General features: G+C 52.9%; 1 protein-coding gene and 1 pseudogene across 2 annotated transcripts in view; both read right to left on the bottom strand.

Annotated features, from left to right (window-relative positions):
• FSTL4 (follistatin like 4) overlaps positions 1-25202 on the bottom strand; it is a 358676-nt gene that overhangs the window by 88946 nt on the left and 244528 nt on the right. Inside the window, exons 5-6 of the mRNA XM_081136080.1 lie at positions 16664-16857; positions 12817-12940 (exon numbers count right to left, since the gene is read on the bottom strand). Coding sequence (XP_080992206.1) covers positions 12817-12940; positions 16664-16857 — 318 coding nt within the window. The remainder of the gene's footprint in view (positions 1-12816; positions 12941-16663; positions 16858-25202) is intronic.
• Positions 23620-24076, bottom strand: LOC308556652 (large ribosomal subunit protein eL29 pseudogene; annotated as a pseudogene). Its single transcript has one exon. The product of its transcript is annotated as a large ribosomal subunit protein eL29 pseudogene (transcript).

Below are 25202 nucleotides of genomic sequence, written 5' to 3'. Positions count from 1 at the left end.
ACAACAGTCACTCGGATGCTCCTCCTGTGTTAAGACCAGGTGATAGAAACATCCAGGGGTACTGCCCTGACAACTCCCCACCTACTGGCCCTCACTCTCATGACCACATCCTGGAGTCTAGACATCATCGTTACAAATAACAGAATCCTGAAAAATTTTATCTTCTGGCATCCAACTCTCTGACCAGCTCCCGTCTCTACTGGTTTATTCTCTCTGATATCCAGCCACCAACGATTCTTCAACTCCACTGGGACCCCCCAGTCTACTGACCAACCACTTAATTGTGTCACCCCCCCCCCCCCCATGATGTCACTTCCTTCCCAGCCAGCATTAATTCCATGGGATTTATGTCACTGGAATCATACACTGCGCATACCCTCAATTTCCTGCCCCTCTTGGCACACCCCCAGCCCTGGGTAAAACTGTCTGTGTGCTCCGTGCCTGCATCTGTGTAGCTGAACGTGGCTGGGAAAGCACACTGCCCTGCAGACTGCTGTCCCTTCGAATTTATGACTATGGGCCTCAAAGAGGCCCTTGATGCTGCCCAGGGGCCTCACTGCCTTCTCTCCATATGTCACCCTCCCACTCTTCCAGACAATTGTTCCAGACCTTCTCTCTTCTCACACCTCCTCTTGGGAGCTTTTATTTCACCTCTAGTTCTTTTCGGTCCAACTCCTGACGCACCCATTTCTCATGTCTGAGCCAGCCGTGGGTGGCCCCCGCTGACCCTTTAATCTCCCACTGCACCCTGTGTGCTGGGGCCCCCACACGTGGCCCACGCAGCTGCTGCCTGGTTGGTGCTCTGCCTGGCGAGCTCCTCCTGAGCTGTCTGCCTGCACCAAGGTGTCGGCAGGGGACCCGAGGGAGGGGTGGTCTGGACACGCATGAAAGGCAGAGTTGTGCCCATGCCATCCTTTCTCCAACTGGAGCCAGTGTCAAGCGCCAGCACACTTCTCAGCATCATTGCACAGAGGTGACTTTTGCAGATTGGGACCAACAGCAGGGCTGGACAGAGTGACAGAGGCGGGCCTCTGGAAATGCTTTTATTTGTGGGAGCTGAGAAGGGATCGATACTTGCTGGGTTTTGGGCTTGAAAGGAGACCGTCCTCCCACGGGGTCCCTGATCACTCAGGGAGCGTGGGGACTGCTCTTCTGAACGACAAGCCTACTCCCTGGGGTCCCACCTTCCCCTGTGGGGCTGAAGCCTACTGGTCCCAAGGGTCCCTTTTCATAGAGTCACCTGAAAGGGACCTGGGGAAATGGGTCTGAGAGCACCTGTGGCACATGGACCTCGGGATCCAGAGAGAGGACGCAGAGCAGGGGCCCTGCTCTCCGTAGCATCACGTGGTAAGTGGCCCTCAGAGAGGTGCTGCACCCTCGGCCCTATCCCAGAGTCACAGATTACAGGGTCTCTCTGGATCTTGGCCTCTTGGGGAAGAGACGGAGACTCCAAAGGGTGCTGGCAGAGCAGGGTGTGGAGCCAGTGCCCTAGGCATCAGGTCTGGAATCGGCAGACCTGGCTCTGCATTAGCAGCTGTGCACCCCTTGCAGGCTCCCAGCCTCCCCAGCCTCAGTTTCCTGGTCTTCAGAACTTGAGGTCAGTAGGGGGCCCTGCCAGGTGCCTGGAGCAGGTCTGGAGCACACAGTGAGTGCTCAGCGGGCAGGGGGGTGGGAAGCAGCCTGTACTGCAGCCCTGGCAGCACCCTGCCAGCCCGCAGGGCTCCCTTTGGGAAGACAAGTGACCCCAGAGACAGCACTCAGAGGAGCTGTCTGCCCAGCCCACGGTGCCCCTCATGCCACGTGGAGAGGGCAGAGTCCTTTGGGCCCATTTCCACTCTCACCTGGATGTGGTTTGCAATCCTGACAAATGTACAAACAGTTGTTGCGCCTGAAGCACCTGTCTGAAGACAAAACGCCTGAACCATCTGGAGAAGCATGGCTCTCCAGGGCTCCGCTCGCCGGCTGCCTGGGGCGGCTCGCACGCCAGGCTCCCTCCCACCGCCACGGGCACATCGCACGTACTGTGGCGTGGGACGTGGATGGGACAGTGCCGGAGGGCTGGAATTCTGGCTGAAGCCTGAAATCGAAAACCAGTGCCAAGTAGCCCCATGTTTTAAAAAATGACAGTAGGCCACTTAGTGGTGGTGGCCAAACGAGTCAGCGGTTCTCAGTTCACTACACCCCCTTTCCCCAAGCCCATGGGCTGAGAAGCCTCAGGTTCACTGGAGAATCTGTGCAGAGGAGAGTGAAGCTGATTTCCTGCTTGTACCTCTGCTGTGGTTCAAGAAATGTTAAGTGTGTTTGTTTGTCCCAGTACCAGCCTGGATCCCTAGGGCCCAAGGATGACAGCAGCCTCCACAAGTCAGGACAAAAGTCTGGGTCCCCCAGAACCCTATCAAATCCTGTGCAAGCTAAACGGGAACTTGAGGCTCAAAGCACATGGCAGTTAGTACCTTATTGCCTCCGCCCCAGAGGAACCCGTGCTCTTCTATCAGTGGGGAGCACCTCCCACATTCCCACCCAGCTGCAAAGGGCATTTGAATCCCAGTCCACTTCTTGGCCTTGGCCCTCCTCACAGCATCCAGCCTGGGGGCTTCTGGGTGGTGTTTTGGAAGGACTCCTCAGATGCCACAGCTATAAAGGGATGTAAGGGTGGCCTTGTGCTACCTGGTGGAAGGCCAGTTTTGGGGGAAAAGTGAGTTCTACCAGGACAGCAAAGAGTGAAAAGAAGCATGGGTGGGAGCGGTGCAGGCTGAAGGCACCTCTCTGCCAACCCAGTGACCCAGTTAACCCAACACCGCGTGGAACCATGGTGGGCCGCTAACTTGGGCTGGTGCCATCAAGTTAGTGGGCAATAGGAGAGCCCCCGCTCCGACTCTCTGTTCTTTATCTTCTCTGGGAACTACTACCACCACTCTAAATCTTTTCTCTTCACTACAATTTAAAAAAACCCATCATGATCTTCAATCCTTTTGTTACAGCAGTAGTTAGCTAATTATTGATGGGAAAGGAAGCAAAGGGAGAGTCAGATGCTGTTGAGCGTGTTCAGTTGGGAAGTGGAGGCCTGTTTGCTTCACCAGGAGGCTGCAGCTTCACACCCCAAGGAACCCCAGCATTGCTCCTCCAAGGGGAAAACACCCCTCCCTTCCCTCCTCCGGCACTGGACTGTACTGGATTGTCAGGGGGAGCAGTGGGAGGGAAGGACCTGTGCAGTAGAAGTAAAAAGACACAGGGAGGTGCTTAACCATAGAGGCCTGCCAATCTGACCAGGGAAGGGGATCATTCATCAGGGGGTAGACCCCAATGCAAACCCACAAAAGTTTGGGAAGCTGATTGGTCATTTTGAAAAAGCTTCTGGTTCCTCCCAAGCCTGAGAATACATAATTCTAGGTAAACAAAGCACCTCTCTCTTTCTCTTGCTTCTGACCCACACTTGCCCATGTGTTCGCATGTGTTCTCTCTCCATAGCCATGTGGCCTTAGCAGCCAGGTGGCCAGTGGTCTCGGGGACCCCACATACAGGCTCCAGGTGGGAGCCTGGGTGCTGCAGCACAGCAAGGGACTGCAGCCGGCACACAAGCTAAGCTAGCTGGATGCTGGACTGAACTAAGCTTTAATATGGCACAGGAGCTCTGGACATTGACTCTATTTCTGGCCCTGATTTTTCCATGGTGGGACAGACAGAGATGGGACATCAGAGGGGCATTCTCTTGATTTTGCATCACAAATAAATATTACCACCAGACCTCATCCTCCCTTGTGGGTCCCTGAGAATGCTTTTCCTTGAGACACCGCAAGAACCCCACATCCACAGGCAACACTTACAGCAAATGTTTATCAAGCACCTACTACGTACGAGGCTACAAATATACCTTATGGAAAGCTCTAGGCTCAGGCAGTACCAGCCTTGCCTGCTCTAAGGGGCAGCCCTCTTTCCTTTGCCCTTTGGTGCCCCCTGGGTTTGTAACTGCCTTGTCCCTTCTGCCGCTATTTTTGTTCAGGCACTAATGGTCCATGGCCTCTGCCTGTATTTCAACAACATACCATCTTTCCTGCATCAGCTCTCTGTCTGCCCAGAGGGAGAACCCAGGGAGGGACAGGGCCCTTTCTCTCTCCTCTCCCAGGAGAAGACACTTCTCTCTGCCTATCCAGGTCCTGTTTGTCCCCAGAGCCTGGCTTTCCAGCTACCTCCTGTCAGGGGCCACCCTGGTTCTGGGACTTCTGAGTGCCCCCAGCCCTAGTGTGTCCCATATGCTGTCCACTCACTAAGTCGCTATATGTATGTGAATGGAGCCCTCTTAAACCCCTCCGCTCCCTAGTCCCTGGTTCCCTGTGTAGCCCACAAGCTGGACCTGCAAAGTGGTGGTGGGGTCTTGGGGGACACGGTCATAGAGGCTGGGAAAAGGTGGTTGGAGAGGAAGAAAAGACCACAAGGCAGAGGACAGTGATCTGTGCTCCAAGTACTCCTTCAGGGTCGTACAGCCTTAGGGGTGGCTCATCTCTCAGAAACATGTTGAGTGGACCTTCTCTGCACCTCAGAACACTGGGGCCTCCAGGTGCCACAGAGCCCATACCACCCACCTGGGCCACACCTCACCGAGATGTGGGTACTGCTGGCTGGACCAGGAGGCAGCAGGGCTGCGCTGGACCACTTAGTCACCCTCAGCTTGCTTTCTGGGCTCTTGCCTCAGCGTTGGCCTCTGAGGAGTCTCTTGGAGGTCTGGGCTCTGGATGGCATGGCCATTCACATCCCAAGGTTTCTCAATGCTCTACTCCCTGGGAGCAAGCTTGGAATCGGTAATGTGACCTTCAGTACTTAATTGCTTGTTGAAGTCCTTTGAAGTCCTCCCAAAAGCTTTGCAAAAACACTGAGATTTACGAGGACAATACAGTGCTATCCTCATAAAAGCTGACATTTAAATTGTTCTCATTTTATATTTTTGCAGTGAAATTCTTTGTTTCCTCTGCAGCCATTTCTGAGTATTTACTAACATCCAGAATTCTCTCTGTTCCACATAAAATTTCGTTTCTCCGTGGTGCGTAATGCCAGACTGGGTACTGTGGCATGTGAGTCTAAGACCCAGACCCTGCTCTGCAGCCCTGTGGGACAAGGTACCCAGCCACCCGGCCCTGCCTCTCCCTTCAAGAGGAGAGTTTTAAAAAAAATCAGCAAAACATCATATTTTAATGAGTTTTCTTTGCAATTTGTATATAATAGATTTTCAATAACAACCTGTAATTAGTTCATTTTCTACTATTCAATTGCTCTGCACTGAGGCCATTGACAGCTTCCAGCTGGGATCTTTAAAAATGGAAAGTGCTTGAAGGCTCAGCTCCAGGTAATGGCTAGAAAGTGCTGGGCCCAACAATACAGCTGCTGGGAGCGAAGCACCGGACATGGGAAAGAGGAAGGGGGCATCTGGGCTCTGAGTTTCTAAGAAGAAGGTGGTGGAGGGCCAGATGGCTGCAAGCGGCGCTGCTGGCTCAGAACTGACCCCTCCAAGTTGTGAGGAGGGGTGAGACTGTCCCTCCCCAGAGCCCTGTGCATGCCTGGTGTGTGGGGTGGGGCATTCCACCAGCCCTGCTTCCATGGGGGTGAGATACTCATTGAACATCTCCCTGCCCCCCACCAAGGGCTGTCAATGCTTTTCCAGCACAGCCGGGGAAGTAGAGGGGCGAGTAGGCCCTCAGCTAGAGATCAGGCCCTAGAGCACCGGTTCCTTGAGACCTCAGACAACAGCTCTGCTCACTTTCCTGTCCTGAGAGTCATCACTTGGCTTTCAAGGCCAAGTCCAGCTCTCCAGCTGACACCTAGTATCCTCTCTAGAGATTTGCCTGGGCTGGTGCACCTGCAGCGATGAGACCTCACCACTCCCAGCAACTCCCGCAGGCTGGGCAGCTGGCTCAGGGAGGCCTCCGCAGATCTAGGCTAAGTCTGCCTTCTGCCAGCCCCTGCCTCTCGGTCCAGTCCTGCCCTCTGGGCCCCACCCATTGGCCATCTCCCCCTTGTGACAGCCTCTTCACTCACCCAAGCCCTTTGCCCCTTCAGGACCACACTTCCCCCACCTGTCTGAGCCACCTTTCTCCTTGCTCTTTGGCTATCTGCCACCAGGTGTGCAGGCCTCCTCAAATGTCCCTCTCTCACCCCTCCGGAGAAAGCAGGTCTTCCCTGCCAACCCTGCACCGCTATTCTCTGTCCCAGGCCCTGCTTGGTTTATTTGGTGACTCTTCTGTTTCCCAGCTGCCGCCCTGAGAGTGCAAGCTCTATGCTGGCAGGGCCGGCTGCCTTGCTGCCCGTTGCAGCCCATAGAGTAGCCTCTGAGTGCCTGCTGATTTGATGCTTTCCTCCGCCCAGGCTCCCAGCCTCCCAGGAAAGTTGCTAGAACTTTCCTCACTCATGGTCTCGCCACCCTGGCCTGCCCCTTAAACGGACACTCTCCTCCAAGTGTGGCTGAGTGAGAGAACGGGCCTGCACTCCTGCCTGGACCCCCTTCCTCCTTTCAGAGGGCCTGGCCCACCCCAGCTTCAGGGAAGACATGCCCAGTCTTCCCCCAGATCAGATACGGTGCTGCTTCCTTGAATATTTCTGGCACCGACCTGAGTCAGGGAGCTTGGGTCTCTGGATTTGCTCCAGAGGCCTGCCCTCCCTGGCCTGCCAGGGCCCGGATTGGGGGACCCTGAGCTGGCAGGGTCTCCAGTTTTCAGCAGGGCATGCTGTGGCAGAGGCCCCGAGACCCCGTGCTGTGTCTCCTTTTGTGGGTGTCAAGCTTGCTTTATGATGTGGCCTCAGGTGGGAGGGAGGTAGCCATGGGGCTGAGCTGAGGCTGTGCAGGTGTGTTTTAGGTTCTCAGGAGCTGAGCTCAGAAGAAATACAAACCCACATTCTATGCTAATAAATTATTTTCAAGGTGTACGGATTAGCACAGACAGCAAAGCCGACCACTGGCTGAGCCCGGCCCTCTCGAAGCCAGGGTCTGCTGCCTCCGCTGGGGACAGGGAGGTGGCCATAGGCCCCAGACACCACAGGGCTGAGGAGCAGACTGAGCAGCAGCCCTTATCTCCACACACAGTTGTTGGAGGTAATTAAGCAGCAGGCAGGTGGCTTAACAGCCTAAAAAACACTTATCCCTAGGAGGCCTAAATGGCCAATTAGTGGCCCTGGGAGCAGGATGGGAGCTTTATGGAACAAGCAGCTTTTGTCTTCATTAGGGAAACATTGGGCCCATGTGGGCGTCAGGGGCTCACCTCACACCCATCGCTCATTCAGCCGATTGGGGCAGCCACGGGGGTGCTCTCATTGGCCTGGTTCAGCCTTGTGGTCTCCCCAGCTAGGGTCCTGGCTGCAGGACCCCAACAAGGTGCTTCCTGTGCTCCTTCTTCCCTGGTCCCCTGGACACATGCAAAGGCCCTCGGGGACCTTTGTGACAGTCACATTGTGTTTGGATCCCTTTTTGCCAAGTGTGTTTCTCGATATATTTCATCCCCTCTCCGAGTGAACATTTACCAAGGGCTTTCTGGGTGCCAGACCCACGCTAGGCAAGAGTGCAAAACAGCCTCTGTCTCGGGGGCCTCTGGACTAATGTGGGCAGGAGGACGATGGCATGGCACAGAGTGACAGGGGCTGGGAGGGGGGGCCGTGGGGACACACAGAATCTTTCTTATCACTGTCATGGTCTCCATCATTCACCTACCTGGCCAATGACTATTGAGCACGACCACATGCAAGGTATCCTTCTCATCACTTTACATGTATTATCTCATTTAGTTCATGTGCGTGTAACCACAGACCAGCTCCGACTGGTCAGAGACAACGGAACAAACTGCAAGTCATGCAGCTGAAGCATGGGCAAGGGAGAGCCTGGAGCCAACGCTTCTTCCCCCCATGGAACCAAAGGACAGGGACACGACCGGAACCTGCACGCTGGAGCCCTTTCAGAAGTGAAGGGTCCCTTGTCTCGGAAGATCCGGAACTGCAGCCCCTTAAGTTCCACCCTAAACCCTTGATTGGGGAGACAGACTTGAACCTTGTGTCCTGTCTCCTTTTGGGTTGACTTAGCAAAAAGCTTTTCTTTTCTCAAAAGCCGGTGCCATAGTATTGGCTTCTACGCACGCCGGGCAGCAGGCCCTTGCTCAGGAACAGTGGGGATTCTTCCCATTGCACAGAAGAGGAACTTGAAACCCAGCTTAACCTCTGGTAAAGAACTGTCCAAGGTCACACAGCTAGTAAGTGGCAGAACAAGATTCGAAAAGGTCTGGCTGAGTCCACATTCTTAACTACCAGCTACAGCCTTGTTACTGTGCAGAGAGAAACTCAGGGCTGTGGGCACACAGAGGGAGGTGTGTGGGGTTTGGCAGAAGGAGGAGAGATGAAGGAAGACTTCTTGGAGGAGGAGACCATTGAGCTAGGACTTGCAATTTAGGGGAACCAACTGTGCGGACAGCGAGACTCTCATTACTGGAGAATTCTGATGAGTTGCAAAATGTGTTTAAATGCATGAGAAGTTTCTGGAATCAGGCATTTGGGTTCAATCCCACTTCTACCTGTTGACTGTGGGACTTTGGGTTAGTTACTTAATTTTCCTCTGTTTTGGTTTCTTCATCTGTAAAATAGGGACATAATACACAGTGCTGACACATGACAAAAGTTCGGTGAGCCCATTACTAACTGAAGTGAGACTCACAAGCAAAACCATTCCGATGGCACACTGCCTGCCTTCAGGGCGCTCGGCGAGCTCACCAGCAGCCTCCTTGAAGCCCCCTTTCTATGCTCGAGGTGAGGGAAGGTACCCCATGCCTGTCCTTAGAAGGGGGTGGTGAGGCTCACAGCACCTTATGTCTTCCAATTTTCAGCCCCCTCTGGCAACTCCAAATTAACTGTTGTATGCCCTTGAGAAAAGGAGGTAACTTGATTTGCAAGTCCTATGTGAGCAACCGTGGCGTCCCTTTGGGATTAGGGGAGTCATCACACCAACGATCCTGGCCTCAGCCCAAACTGACTGGCGTGCAGGTGTCACTTGTTCTCTCAACTCAAGAGCCAAATGGACCCAGGTACAATTTTTGATAAATCCCATGCTATCTGAAATCTAGCTACTCACTATCCCAAACTCAGGATCCAACGGGGATAAAGCGGTATCCTGACCATCTAACTCTCTGTCTGCATCCACCCTCCGCATACACGGAGCCGGGGGAGGGACACTGATCACTGTTGTCTTCTGCCATCCTGCTCACCCCGGGAGGCTATGAGGACTGACTGAGATGATGGGTCTGGCGTGGTGTTTGGCCTGTGCCGGGCTTGATTTATTTTAGGGGCTAATGATGTGGCACCATCCTTTCATTTTGCAGCAACAATGCAGAAAAACAGCTGTAAATTCACCGGGCGACCATTTCATCTGTTTCACAGAGTTGCCCTGGATACTGAGGTATTGCAATAATCAGATGAAATCCCTGTTTTCCTGCCTGCCTGGAGCTGAGGGAGGGTGTCCGACCCGCACAGCCAGCTCTGCGGTCCCCAGGCACGGGCGCTCCTCCAGACACTAGGCCTCTGTGATCCTAGAAAGGTCACACGTGAGGCCTCCTTCCCTCACTGCTAGCTGCTCAAACCCTCTGCGTTCAACACACTGCTCTCACAGGATTCATTAAAACAACAAGTATCTTTCTAAAAAGCAGAAGAAACTTGTAATGAATTTGAAGTGAGAAAAAAAATCCTCATTTAAGCAACATATTTTGCCCAAGATCCCAGCCCAAGCATTCAGAGTAGCACAAAAACATGCATTATTGAAAAGCTTTTTAAACGAGCAACTTTTAGAATAATTTATTATGATGCACAGACAGGGCCGGTGCACATCTTGCTCACCAGTGATGAGCCAGTGGTTGGCTCTGCTGCTCACTGGGTGAGGCCAGGCAGGAGGGTGGAGGGCATGTGTGGGGCGCACACTGTGCCTTTAGTCCCCAGGTCAGCCGGTGATTTGGAAAGCCAAGAGCAACTTGGACAGAATGTTTAGGTGATAAATGGAGGACAAGAGGGAGGCCACCTTCATATTTCACTCATGTCACTGTACAGAGATGGGTGACTGGGAGCCTTAGCTCCATCCGACAGAAAAATGCTGAACTCACTTCTCCCTGGGGAGGGGCCACCTGTTCTGCAGAGAATGGGACAGCCCCACCATGAACCAGCTCAGGTGAGCAGGGACACCACCAGTCACGGGATTCCTGAAGCGGCCCTTAGCCAGCTACAGACAATGGCAAACACATCTCATGAACGGCTGGGCCAGCTGCTTGAGCAGATGTGATGTAAGAGGCCCCAGCCTCCACCCTTGTAAATACAACCCTCTTCTCCGGGGAAAATGCCCTAAACTCATCCTTGAATAGAGAGATTGGGTTGGTGCCAGGACCCACCCTGCCTGGTACCCAAGGACCCTGGCAAAGTAGAGACTAGAAAATAAAATTTTAAAGTCAATCTTTGCCAGCCCATCAGATCCAGTTTTAAAAATTATATCCAAAATGTTGTTGCTGACATGTTTGAGCTATTGCTTTCTGAGGTGTAGTGAGATTTCTTTAATGCCCATTGATTTCTGGGTAATAAGTTGTACCTATATGTCTCACTTCAATTACCTATTTAACATTCACTGAACCATAAATCCATTCCCAGAGCTCTGGGAATTTAGTTTAGAGTTCCTATGACTTTGAAAAGCCATTGATCCCGGGTGCGCTGAGTAGCCTCATGTCAGGCCTTTATGGTGGGTTAACTCATTATGGGGCTTCCTTAATGTCTGAGAGTTTACATTTTATTGCATATCTGTTATTTGGGTTGGGCTATGATAAATGGTTTGGCTGCCTGGTTCAAAACAAGTCCAAGGCAACAGCAGAATCTCATTTGCTTTAAAAATGATGATCATCGTGCTTTTCAAATAATCGCCCAGGAATAAAGGAAACAGACACCGCATTGCTCCGCGTGCGCCACCCGGCTGGAGGTGGAGCGGGGGCTGCCGGCCTGTTCCGCGGGCAGCTCGTGGTTATCGGGACCCTCATTAGGAGCCAGGGCGCCTTCTCGCTCAGCAGGCGCAGCCTCCTTGAGGGAAATGCCAGCAGCCTCCTGTTGGGCCCCGGACTGATTCCCAGGAACAGAGCTCACCGGGTACCAGGGTGGTGCCTGAGCGGTGCCATTCTCTGTGGGATGCCTGGTGCATCCCCCAGGTCTTGAAGTCCAGCCTTGGCCCCTGGCTCTTAAAATGCACCAATCTTTGCCTTCATAGCTCCTTTCACCGAGGGGCTTGCTGGGGAGATCTCAGGAATGTCCCCAGAACACTTGATGCCGCTTTCCTGTCATGGAGGGCTAATCTCCCTGTCATCTGTCCTGACCACCCCACTCTTTTTTTGTCCAGGTTCAACAGAGATTAAAATCATCAGGAGGTCTCGGTTTGGGAAAGGTGGATGGAGAGGATATTGTAGGAGGTGCACTCTGGGGACAGGAGTGATGTGCACGTCAATAATTAAGAACATGCTCTCCAGGGGAAAAAGATCCCCCCCTTCCTTTTATTTGCATGGTGTAAATTTCTTTGGTGTAAATACTCCCAGCGTGGATAATTAAAAGCTACAACTGTTTGTTTGCCTTGAAAACTCTTGAAAATCTAACAATGGGTTCTCAAGAACTAGGTCTAGGGAGTTGCTGATACTTCCATACATTCTAAAATTTAGAGATTTATTTCAGGAAATAAGCTCCTTGATCCACAAAGCAAACACCTCTCGAAGCAGGCTAAGCCTATCAGTCATTCACACCTTATTCTGAACTACTATAAGCAGATATGATTAACAGTGGGCAGGGAGGAGGAGCATGGGGAGCCATACCTAGTCACCGCATAACAAGCAGAGCCTTGTACTTTGGGGGTTGGACTTTGGTCCTCGGCAGCAGGGATGCCGTGAACTAAAAAGGCACTCCTGCATCAAGCTCCTGGACATTTCCCACAGGGAAGAATCACACTTGTTTCTCTCCTATGTCATACAAGTATCTCCTCCATCTGTCACAAGAGCCCTTCTTGCCAAGGTCTTCTTCTCAGGCCTGGTGAATGTTTGGAGTAACAACTGCACAAGGAGATGCCAACAGGGAGCACCAACACCCTCTGACAAGCAGAACTCCGGGGAGAGGCTGAGGGTGGGGGAGAATGCCAGCGTCTATGGCTCAGAGGCTCAGTGCTCCCTGGGGGGGGGGGGGGAGTGTCTCACACCTATTTCTCAAATTCCAGGGCCTGAAGATCAAGTTCAAGACACATCATACAGGGTGCACATACTGCCTGCTTTAAGCGGAGCCTGAATACTTTCTGACTTAAAGGGGCTTCATCTTCTTGGGGCCAAAATCAACCCAGCACCGCCTTTACCTCTCTTCACTGCTGAGCTCTTTGAGCTCTCTGCTGAAGCTCCCTCTCCTGCCTGGCCCAGCCTCTAGAACCCTCCTGCAGAACCTTGCTCCTGGGGGGCCAGGCCACAGTCTGAGGAGAGCCCTAAAGTCTGCTCCCTCCATGTACAGGCACAGACTCCCCCCAGGGTGTCCAGCAGCGCACTCCCAGACACACGTAAATCACAGCCCTGTGTTCCTCAAATGAAGGCAAGAAAGTCTTTTATCCAAAAGGAACAAACCAAGCATTCACTCTCCTTTACCCTTTTCAAGCTCAGGCTTGTTGCAAAACAAATCCAATTGCTTTCATCTATGAAAGAAACCAAGCTTGAAGACACCAAGGACAGACTCTAAGCCCTGACACATTCTGGTGCAGGAATGCCCACAGGCATAGCCCGCTTGCCGCCCCAGGGCTGGGGCCTGACTTACGGAAGGCTGTGTAGAACTCTCGGAGGGTCAGCCAGCCGTCGCTGTTGTAGTCATCAAATCGAAGGAGGTCGCTTGGTGAGCATCCCAGGAAGCCCTCCTCCAGGTCCTGCTCCTTCAGCACGTGCTGTGGGCGAGGGAGGGAACAAGGCCGGAGCCGGGAGTGAGCTCAGAGCTGTGGGGTTTGCTGGGACATGGCTCAGGCAAAGTTGGGGCGAGGACTCCAGTGATAGCTTAGTGGGCCATGGGGAGCATCCAAAGCTCTTGGGTTTTGTCTTGTCCGACCCTCCCATTTTATAGATAAGAAAACTGAGGCTCAGAATGGGGAGGGGACTGACTTTCCTAAGGTCACACAGTGGTTGGGGCAAAGTTGGGATTAATGTTCAGGTGTGTCTTCTCCCCATCTGGGCGGACAGACCCCAGACAGTTGGAGGTCAGAAGGATCCTTGGGGCCACATGATCTACCCCTTCATGCTATCAATGGGGAAACAGAGAAGAGAAGGGGCCTGATAAAATAAATGCAGCAAATAGTGGCTGAACGGAGGTCTACTGACTCTCAGCTGTGTACAGCTGGAAGGTCATTAACATCTCCTTCCTCCACTCCCACCAGCCCTTGCCAATCTCAGGACTACACCTACTAGTCACAGTACAGCCCCAGAAAGGGAGAACTGCCATTCTACTGACCTAGGCCTGCACCCTCTCCTCTGTCTGCCTTGTCCCGCCAGGGGCAGAAATGTCTGTCCTTGGGACTCTGGCAGGGGGGCCATGCATGGGCCTTCATGAACTCCTCTTTGGATGTGGCCTAGGCCTCGGGCGCAGGGGCCTCCCCAGCATGACCAGCCACATGTCAAAAGGTGACTAAAGGTAGGAATTCCAGGCACCCTTGCTTAGCTGGAGCCAGAGGCTTGTGTGTCTTACAGAAAAAATGCTCAGAAGGATATCTCAGAATTAGGAAATGATTTTATTTAATTTGGTGGGGGGTGGAGGGAAGGGGGACAGAGGTATTTTCTCTTAATTTAACAGTCTCGGCTTGGTCTGCTATATTAAAGGCAATTTAATGTGATAATGTTAAAAAAATGACCCTTCACCCAGTGAGTAAGAGTGGTCGATAAAAGGGAGATCAACCATAACGCCCAAAATCAATCTTTCAGAGATGGAAATTTCCCATTGTCTGTTTCTGCATTAGAAATTGATTAACTTTTCATGGGACCGACAAGTTTTTCCGTGATGCCTTTGATTCAGTGTCGACGCAAGGCCCCCTTCAGCTGGGCTCTGCTTGGTGGATTTATGAAATGGACTTTAAATACATTAAATTTAAAGAGGAAATCATAATCCAATTACCATGCTTGTTAATGGCATCAGGTGCCTGGGGACACATCTCTGCCAGGTAAGAGCAACATGACCAGGAAGGTTCTGTTGACTTGGCAGCCACCTGGGAGCCATGCGGGCTGGGGGTGCAGGAGCCCACAGCTGCCTCTGTCTGGGGCAAGCCAAGCCGCCTGTCCTAGGCGCTCCCTGCACAACCTGTAGCCTGGGGAACCACCAGATGATTCCTCCTGCAGGGAACGGTAACAAACAGGCTTTTCCCAGAGCAGCTTGGGTCATCTGTGGGTTTCTGGCCCTGCCCTTTGGGGTCTTAGCTGGGGGCCTACAGCTGATGGAAGGGGTGATGGCTGGTTGGCATGGCTGAGATGGTGTGTGCCTGGGAGGCTGTGGGTAGCAGGGCTCCTGGGAGGCAGGCCCTGAGCCAATGTGCACATGTTGCCCGGGTGTGAGTGAGCGGAGTGGGGTCTGCAAGTGCCTTTGGATCTGTGCTTCCCAATGCGCTCCCCGGGAGCAGGCTCTGGACTGGTGGGAGCAGAGGGCCATGAGAGGGGGACTCTGCACGGCAGGGCTTCTGGGTTACTGTTCCATATTCAGGTTTTATGGGCATTTGCTGGCCTCACAGACCTCAAGAGGACCAGGTGGAACTTTCTGGTGGGAGCCATTCGCCCCTGGGAGACCCCTGTGCTGTGAGGAGAGCAGGTGCATGCACACCAGCCCACCTGGGGTTCATCTCAGCGCTGTGATGTCCTAGGCAGTGGACAAACTCAGGCAAACTACTTGATTTCTTGGAGCTTTGGAATTTTCATTTAAAAATATCTGTGAAGTGGAGGTAATAGTAGTGCCTGCCTCACAGCAGAGGACGGCGGAAAGGTTTAAGGAGGAAGTAATAGCAATCAAGATGATGCCAATGACATCGATACTGACCCCCGTCACCTACTGAGAACCTACCCTGTGCCCAGTACTGTGCTCAGCACTTCACATGTGTTAGTTGTTTAACCCTCCTGATGACCCTGTGATGGTCACTGACCAGAAACAGAGGCACAGCCCCGGCAGGTGTGGCTCAGTTGGTTGAGCATCACCCCGCGCACCAAAAGGTCGCTGGTTCGATTCCTGGTCAGGGCACGTGCCCAGGTTGTGGATTTGTTCCCCAGTTGGGGCACGTGCAGGAGGCAACTGATTGATGTTTCTCTCTCACGTCGATTTCTCTCTCTCTGTCTCTCTCCTTCTCCCTTCCTCTCTCTCTAAAATCAATAATAACATATTAAAAAAAGAAAAGAAAAGAAAGAAACCGAGACACAGAGAGGTGAGGTGTCTCCCAAGACCCACTAGCTAGGAAATGCTGGAGGTGGGACCTGAGTGCAGGCAGCTGGACCATGAAGCCTGCACTCTCAGCTACCACACTGCACAGTAAGGGACTCTCCGGTGTTTCTTACGCACAGGGAAAGGGCCTGGCTTACTGCCAGGCACACAGGGATGCTCGCTAAGGGTTAGGGCATGCCCCAGCCCAGTCCTTCCTGGTGGCCTGGCCACAGCTTTGATAAGGTCACCACATCATGTGAAGGGTTTCTTTTGATGGCATCAAAGGTGGAGACTCATCCGTATTACCTGACCTCTGGGTGAGCACTCTGCAGTCTCTGCGGACGAGCTTCCCTGGCCCACCACCCTGCTTGGGGAGGCTGGCCTCGCCTTCCTTGTACATCTTTGCACCTGCCTGATGTGGCTCAAGGGTCCCATGCCCTTCGAGGCAAACCGGTGGAGCAGGAGCAGGAATGCAGGCCCTTTGGCCCACCCAGCCTGCCTTCCTGCACCGGCACCTGAAGGACCTCCCTACAGCTGGCAGTGGCTGGGCCCCGGTTACTCCCTCCTTGCTTCTCTCTGTCACAGACACTAATTACCCTTGCGCTTCCTTGTTGCTGGACAGACAGACACGTGCTCTGGTTTTGGGGCAGGAGGCAAACCACAGGGCCCGAAACAAGTGTTTTCTCAAAGGAAGAGCAGTGCTTAGGGGTGGATACAGGGCTTCCTGCAAGCAAGCAGGCTGGGGTTTGGGTGGTTGATATCTGAGTACTAAAGAGCACTGAGACCCTAGGGGAGAGGACGTGGGGACGCCCAGCTCACAGCCCCAGTGGTGTCCGGTGAAACCGAGCCTGCTTCCTTGAACCTTCCCGCTGAGGAATGTAAAAGATTCAAGGGAAAAAGATTTATTTCCTAATGACAACATCAGAGACCAGCCACTCTGAGGTGTGTGTTTGCCAGCTAGCTGAGTGTGCTTCAAAGCTTGTTTGTAAATATTGGCTGAAGGTGGCTGGTGGCAAGACACTGGCGCCGTTTGTTTGTGAGAGATTCTCAGAGGCCTTGAACACAAACTCTCCAACTCCCTGGAGAAGGGTTTCTCTTGCAGGAGAGAGGCCCAGACACAGTTACAAATGACTCTCCAAATGTGGATCTCCCGGTTCTCTTCATTTACATACTAAATGTAAAACTGATTCCTCCTTAATTTTATTTTCATTGGACGCCTACTCACCTGAGCCAGTTCAGAGCTGCCGAGGTGGCCATCACCATCTGCATCCAAGTCTTTAAATAGAGATTCCACCAGGAGGCGCTTCTGGGAGGCAGGGTCTCGTCTGCTGTCCCCTTCTTGGAGTGGCTGCAGGTGGGTCTGAAGTGCCAGAAGGACATTCTTCAGGCGGGCATAGTCGGCCATGGTGCACGGGTCACCTGGAAAAGACGGAGTTATTGCAGCGAGACTCCTCCCTTGCATGTTCATCGTTCCACTCGTGAAGAGTTTCTGGGTATTTACTCCATGCAGTGCCCGGTGGGGTGCCACTGGAGTAGATGGGATCTGTTTGTCCATCTGCTCACCAATCCATCCCATAACTATTCATTGAGCACTGAATACAGGCTATATCATGAGCACTGATGCAGATGCTGGACGGAGCCTGCTTGTCCATCCCACAGAGTTTTACTGCACCTACTGCATGCCAGTCATATAGCAATTGCCAGCTGGAATGGGGGGTTTGCCCAGGTTCACAGTGGTAGCCCCACAGCGGCTTCAGGGAAGCTGGCCCCAATTTCATTTTGTAATAGCTCATCTTTGCCTTAATCCTACCTTAAAGGCTGCTTTTGAATACTTGGCTTCATAGATTCAGGGGTTTTAGTTTACAGGACTAATAAGCCCTGCTTAAGTTAATTAGGTACAATCCCAGAGCTGGATTACTTCAAAACAAACATGTGTATGAAAGTCTACCACCAAGAAACAAAAGGCAGCTTTACGAAATTAACACCGGAGCACACCGCCTACCACGCGCAGGCCTGGATCGCAGGCGTGCTCGCTGCGGTGTCAGGACCACTCGGCACTTTGGCAGATGAGGCCTGGGAGGCACTCCGACCTCACAGGGGATCTTCCTGGCGGCAGGCCATTAGGAGAAGCACCACATGAGGCACAGCCAGTAAACTGAGGCTGCAGTGCTGTTTCCAGAGCAGCAGAGCCCCTCTGACCCCACTTCCCTGCCTCCCTGGGGGTGGAGGGCTTCCCGTGTCTGGTTCTGCTGAGTTCTGGTGGGATCCTCACCCTCCACTCCAGGTGGGAGGCCAACGTGCTGCTGGAAATGGACTGTCTGGGGGCCTGGTGCTCTTTTTCTTAACTCCAAGGCCAGTTTAGGGCACCAGGTAATAGCTGGAGCTGGGAGAGTCACTATAAAGCAGGGCGGGAGAGCCCCGACTCGAGTCCACTGGGTTTGGGTTCCAGTGCTGCCGCTGCCTGAATGTGCACCTTGGACGAGGTGCCTCCATGAACTCACCTGCGAAGTGGGAGAACGCTGCCTCCCACGCAGGGCTGTCATGAGGATCAACTAAGATAGGTACATAAAGGGATTAGCATGGCTTGGCCCCAAGGGCTTATAAAAGGACAGCTATTCCCTCCTTGTCATTATTATTGGGATCACATTTGCTGAAGAGCAACAAACCAGGAAGCTATTCAGCAGAGGAAGGACTGTCTGGGAAATCCGTTTCTCTCTCCCTCCCTCCCTCTCTCCCTAGACAAGCCTGGAGGGCCCAACCACTTTCTCCTGTGCTTGTTTGTGTTTCTAGATTTTCTTCCAACTTGGGGTCAATTGATTCTTGTCAGAAACAGATGCCTGTTACCATTTCCTCCTGCATGTTTATTTAGAAAAAAAATCAATTGCTGTGTTCAATATAGTCAAATCTATTTATTCTCTGGGAGCTCTAGGCTCTGACAGGCATGGCTCTCCCATCCATCTACTGGGCTGGCACCCTCTTTGGCCTGGTCGGGTACCTGTACCCAGGAGCGCTGAGGGCCACCAGTCAGCAGGCCCGAGTCTCAATTCTGTATGGCTGCACAGTGCTGAAAATAGTGGCCTTGTCCCACTACAACCCCCGCCCCCCCAGGGAAGATGTGGCAGACTGCTGGGATTTTCCCTCTTCCCAGGCTTGGATAAAGATGAGTTTTGGCAAAGGAGAGAAATAGTTTTGTATAAATCTTGCCTCCTTGCTTTCAACAGGGTGAAATCCGGTTCTGGCAAATGAACCAGATGTCAGGAGGCAGTAGAGGAACTTTGGTGTAGGAGGTGAGGGAGTCTTGTGGGAGGATCTGTAGGGCCTTGTCCTGAAGGGGTCTTCAGGCTCTCCTGGGAGCAGGCATTCATACCCGGATGCTGCCAGGTTGCTGTGCACAGCAGATGGATATGGGGTCTATGGGGTCAACAGGAGGATTGACTCAGAAATGCTAGTGGACAATCAGACTCTTGAGAACACACCACAGCAGGGCCACCTAAAGGATGGGCCAGGATATGTCAGATGGGCAGAGACGTCTCATCTCGCTAGTCCCCCACAACCCTCTAACCTTCCTTACAGACCTTGGTGGAGCATAGAGCTCCCCTGAGCTGCCTGTGGCCTGGGCCAGGGGTCTGCAGCGAGGCAGTGTCTCCCACACTGGCAGGCTAAGGGAGCCACCGAGGTGTGCCCTGTCAAGGCTGCAGCAACTCCCCAGGCCCCCCCTCCTTCCCATTCCTGCAGTTTGCTGTGAGTTCACAGGCTTCGGGCTTCTCCACCCCGGCCATGGCCCAGCACAGGCCTCCTGGCCAGGAAGGTGTGCACATGTGTAGACGTCAGCCTGGGGGACAGGATGGCGCCCCACTCTCCAGAGTTAGCTCCCTGAGCCCTTGGTCCTGCCCCTCCTAGAGCCCATACTGGCCCTGCTCCTCCCATCCAGGACTAAGGTATAAACTCTGTGCCCAATGCCGGGCGGCACACTGGGGAGACGGTGGGGCTCCGGCCCTGAGCACCCAGGTTGTCCACAGAGGGGGAACTGATGAGGGAGGGTGCTCAGGATGAGACCTCAGGATGAGAGAGGGTTGGGGGGAGGAGGCACAGGGAACAGCATGCCAGGCAGCAGGGGTCTCATGTGCCCTTCCTGCCTCCATTTCCCTCCTTAAAATGGGGGCAAAAATAGCCCCGTACCACCTTACAGGGTCATGGCATTAAACAGCCATTTTCAACCTTTTCCATCTCATGGCACACATAAACCAATCGCTAAAATTCTGTGGCACACCAAAAAAAATATTTTTTGCCAATCTGACAAAAAAAAATAGGTATAATTTTGATTCACTCATACTGCACACCTATTGTTGCGTTGGCTCTTCCCATTAAAAAAATTTTTTTTTCAGTTGAAGGGAAAAAGAGGCCAGTGCCCCTGACTAAATAGTCAGGTACTGCATGTTTTAAAAGTTCTGCACAACAGTTGAAAATCGCTGCATTAAAAGAAATGTAAGAGGACTTTGCCAAGGCCAAGTGGTCAGCCAGGCCTGAGGGCTTCTCTTGATGAGCAGAGCCCCAAGGAGCCAGAGCATGACTCACTCATCTTTGTCCCCAGCACCAGTGCTCAGCACCTGGCACAGGTGACCTTTATATTGATGTTCATGGGAAACCCAGAAAATTTCCTCCCTCCCTTCCCACCACTCATGGACATTCCCCCTATGGGGCCTGGTCAGCCTGACACTGAAGAGCAGCCCTGACAGGCCCTTGGAAGGGCCCAGCCACCTTCCTGCCAGCCTGGGTGCCCTCCACATGGCAGGGCTGGCCTGGCCAGGCCCTGGCCCTGGCCCTGGGCTTCCTGCCAGCACGTGCTGCCAGACCAGGCCTCTTTGGCAGATAAAATATTGATCAGCCTGCTGAGGAGCCCAGAGTGGGATCCCATTTTCATGTCAGAACTTGGTAATGAACTACATTTATCAAGCCCGTTCTCCATGAGAAAGGTCAGCCGCAGATCTGGCTAAGTTGTTATGACACCTCATTAATCTAGTTCCCTCAATAATTGTCCCTCTTTGAAGATTCTAATGTTCTCCCATTCCAGCCGCACTCCCTCCAGGCCGAGGGAGATTATTATAGCAGGAACACAGGCACATCCACATTTAATTTTTTGAGTAAAGAGAGATAGGAAGCAGGTAGCAGCCTCTGGAATTAAATGTCCATCAAAGGAACACTTTCTATTGCAAAACAAAAGGAAGCAAGGGAGTCGCTGTGAATGTTCCATCAGCCATGTGTGCCCCTGCCAGACACACGCAGTGCTTGGTAACTGCCTCTGGAGTGGAGCATGATGGCCGTTCCTGCCCCCTTGCGCTGCTACTGCTGGTTGGGACAGGCCTGCTGGGAGCAGCAGCCCAGGTGGAGGGCTTGAGGATGAACTGGACCATGGCACAGCTTCAGGAAAGGTCCGATCTCACCAGGGCTCTGATCAGTACATGAGCACAAGCTGCCCCTGGCTCCTCTGTGCTCTCAGGAGAGCTGTATATACAAGCAGAATGGGGGGGTCAGGCTGGATGGGGGATCCCAAGGCCCCTATGAAGACCCCATCCCCGATGGCCTCCAGGGTGCTGGCAGGTCCCTCACTGGGGCAGCCCTGTACTTCAGGAGTCCCCTACAAACCCCAAATGGACTGCAGGACACAGACTACTCAATTCACAAAGGAGCTCCTCTGTCATTAGCAGAAGCAATCCCCTTTGGGGATGAGTGTGGGCGAAGGAGCAGGGCTGAGAGGAGAAGAGGTGCTGGGTGAGGCTGGTGCACCATGCTCTGAAATTCCAGCATGTGGGATGTGGGCAGCTCGCTTCCCAGACCACACACGGGCTGTCCCTTCGGAAACCACACAGCAGCCAGCCAGGCCCGAGAGTCACACCCACTAGACTCCAGCCCTTCTTGACTTGGCAGGGGGCCCAGCCCGTAGGCTCAGATCCTGAGACCCTCACATGGGAGAGCCCCCAGAGGAGCCTGAGGGAGAGACTAGATGCGCCCACGGCCTACTGGGTCTGCTTGTGGGCAGGCTCCTCCCAACCCCCACACAAACATTAGCACCCCTGGTCCCCACATTGTACCCAGCCCCCCTGAGAAGCAATGTCACTTGCCGCTTGACAAAGCTGTCATTACCACCAAAGCAAGAACTTGGCTCAATCGTCTGGCACTGATGTCACAGATGAACGTGGTTGTGTGACATGGGCCTCAGTTGCGAAGTGCCATTCTGAGGTCTATTTTGAAACCGCTAAGCTGTGCAAACAGCAAAGAGCATTTTACTCCCAGATCAAATTTATGAGCTGCCTTAACTTTACTGGAGTTTAGCTTAAGAGGAACAGATGTTTGACTTGGTGTAAATTCAGTAACATTAACAATCTTTCTGCTGTCATTTCTGGGATAATTCAATTAACAAGAAATGCCAAAACCAATGGGTTTATCTTTAAGGTACATTTTCACTAACATGATATAGTTTTACTGATGGTGTTGACTAAGCCAAACAATTCTGAAAATTCCAGGAGACTGTTAAGCACAATAATTTGGTCTCTTCACAATCTCCAAACACACACAAACAGATGTATTGAAATTATGCCACATGTGACCCCTTGCTGGCTGTTTCCTGGGGCCTGTGACTCCTGAGCAGATGGGTCACTGTTACCCACACTCAAGAAACATGGGGAGGTGTTCACACCATGGCCTAGGCTGTAGCCACTGGCTCTTCCCATTGCCTGCCAGAAAGCTGGCCTGCGGATTTTGCTCCCAGGTGCTTCCTTCCTGAAAAGCCCTTTCTTCAAATCTGACTCTTTTGCAATGGCCCAGCTCCACAGAGTTGCTTCTGTCCCCTTCAAGCCACACAATCTGGCCCCTTGGTCCCTTAAGCCTGAGGACATTGTCTTTGTCTCCCTCTTCTCCAAACACTGTGTCCCATGCCTTTTCACATCCTGCGTGAGAGTCTTCACTCTCTTAAAGAACCCAGCCATGGAGACCCTTGGTGGACATGGTCACAGGCCACAGGGCACTGGTGACCCTCTGCCTGCCCACAGTTTTGGAGACGCTCAGCCTGTCTCCCGCCCCTTCTATCACTCAGAGCTCCACTCCAGTCCTCTCCTCACTCGCTCCTCCCACCCCTGCTCATTAATACCCTCATCCTTCCAGGTCCCCCAGGGGCCCAGCATACAGCTGGCCAACTGTCCTTGGTCAGTGTTCTCTGTCCCTTCCCCTGGAGGGTCTTATTTGTCATCCCATCTGCACGCTCTGGGCTCCTGAAGGCAAAGCGCCCCCTTTGGGCCCACACAGAATCTGCACATCTAAGGCTCTGCATGACCTACAACCCTGCCTGGGCCCAGCACACATGCCAGGCTGGCCATGCGCCTCCCCCCAGCCGCTGCACTGGAGCCCATCAAGCCTGCCTGAAAACATCTACCTCCACTCGCACCTGAATGTGAAGATAAACCCTCATCTCCATTTTCACCCCAGCATCACCCTAGGTAATTTAAATGAACAAAACCACCCAGGCCTTTGTTTGATAAATGGCACATTTGCTCATGAATGCCTGGTTGAACGGTGTTGCTGGACAGTCTGCCGTTTGACATTTACCATCCCCTCTTCCATTCCTATTAGATAAAGCAAAACCGGTTGGACTCCTGGACGAGGGATCCACACACACTTTTTATGGTTGACTGGCACATCTGTCACGCGGCCCCAGAGTGAAAGAGTGATGTTCAGAAACTGCAAGAAATGCCAAAGCCCTCCATGCACGCCCCACTGAGGAGGAAAGAGGCCCCACGCAGGCACCCCTCAGGCAGGACTCGCCTCCTTCCCACTTTCTCCAAAATAGGGCTCTTCCTACCCTGTCTCTGTCCTCCCAGGACTCCTCTGGACAGGGTACCAGCACTTTGGGCCAGCAAGTGAGGAGACTGGGGCCGGGGAGGACTCTGAGCCCATGCCTGGTGCGGCCCCTGGTGTTTTTCTCTCCTCGGTGTTGCTCAGGGTGTTTGCTCAGACAAGGTAATCTTCAGCTTCTGAGCCAAGCCCAAGAGCCACTAGTTGTTTGTTTGTTTGTTTGTTTTTTATAGATCCTGCCTCAGGTTTCTTTGTATAAATAGCATAGGATGACACCAGCCCCTTGCAGACAGCAGCTCAGGGGCTACACCAGTCCTTCCACCTTCAGAGAGGCTTCTATTCTGGAACCTCCGTGGGAGCCTGAGCACCTTTGGGGGCCTGAGCTGGAACCTGAGCTACAGCCACAGCTGCAGCTTGGGCCTTGGTTTGAACCTTGCTTGGCCTCTATCCAGCAGAATCTGAAACCTTTGGCGATGTGGGTATGAGCACATCTTCCAAAACTTGGGGTGAGTGATATAGGCAAGTCGATTGAACTTGTGGCTGCTGCCCTTTGGGATCTTGGGCTTGACCTCCTTGGGCTTTACAAGGGCCTTGATAGCTGCAGCATGTGCACTCATGGCCTTGGCGTTGTCGGCCTGCATCTTCTTCAGGCCCTTCTTGTAGTGCTTCTTGGCAAAGCTCATGTTTCTCAGGAACTTGAGGTCAACCCCCTTAAGACATCTGTGTCTTTGTGGTTAGGGTTTCTTAATGCCATTTCTGTGCCATTTTCAGTGTGGTTCTTGGACTTGGCCATGTCTGTTCCAAAGCTCGTGGCTCCTGGAGCACCTGGGCCTGGAAGAGGAGCCACTGGGTTTTAAAAGCAGCAGAAGAAATGTTGCCCTTTGGTGTGAGGATGTGTGGACTGCCAATCAATGGCATCGAACTGGGGTTTTCAGGAGGGCACTGCCCCCATGTTAACAGGTTCCACATTTGCACTTGTAGAGCTTTGCTGGGCTTGTGGGGACATGTACTTTAGAAGGGACGGTAGTACAGAAAAACTGACTTCTTTCTTTTTCTCTACCTGAGTAAAACTTGCTTTGTTCTCACTCTAATTCTTTCTTGAAATCTTTCCTGGGCAAGTCAAGGACGTGGAGGTTGCCTGACACGTGAAAGGTCCTGGACCTTGCAGGGGCAGGGCCGGCCCCCAGCACAGAAGCAGCCTGGGGCTGGCTCGGTGTCCAGAACCCAGAGCCTGGTCCTGAGAGGAGCTGGGCCAACGGGGAAGGGTGGGCCCATGGGACTGAAGAGGAAACCAGGGTGTGGCTCCTCTTCCAGCACATTGAGTTGCTCCAGACACAGCTCTGCTCTCTGCACTCCCGGTGGCACTTTGCAGACACTGACTCTTAGTAGATTCACAAGCTGGGAAGCCGTTAGGCCCTCTTGGCTACCCTTGTACATAAGTTCTCTGATCCCAACAATGGTCTCTTCATGCCTTATCTGGCATGAAAACGAATTCGGATGCTTTAAGAGGGTTCAGGATCCACAGGGGATGGGAGCGACAGGGACCCTCCAGGATGCTCCTAAGGAGAATGCATACAGCCAGGAGCACACCTGGGGGCAGACAGGTGGGGCCAGTGGCCCACAGCTTGAATCTCTTCACACCTGAGACCCCAGGCAGGTGCCCTGTGTGTGTCCCTGTGAGTAAGGCACAGCCTGCATGTGTCACGATTCGCACGCTTTGCCTCAGGCTGGGGAATGTTTACCTGCTTCTTTTGAGTTGGGCTTTGAAAAGGTGATTAAAAATTTCATAAAGAACTTTCCACGCCGAAGGCCAAACCACCTGGTGAGACTCAACAAATGCCACTCGATGCTCATGGCTCCTAATAAAAACAGGAGCCACTGATTAAATACGGTGATCCCACTTTCACCTTGATTTGTGT

This window comes from Miniopterus schreibersii (assembly GCF_964146895.1).
Source record: "Miniopterus schreibersii genome assembly, chromosome: 4".
In the NCBI taxonomy this organism is placed as follows: Eukaryota; Metazoa; Chordata; class Mammalia; order Chiroptera; family Miniopteridae; genus Miniopterus; species Miniopterus schreibersii.
The sequence above is the reverse complement of the archived record's forward strand: the minus strand, read 5'-3'. Positions and strand labels throughout refer to the sequence as shown.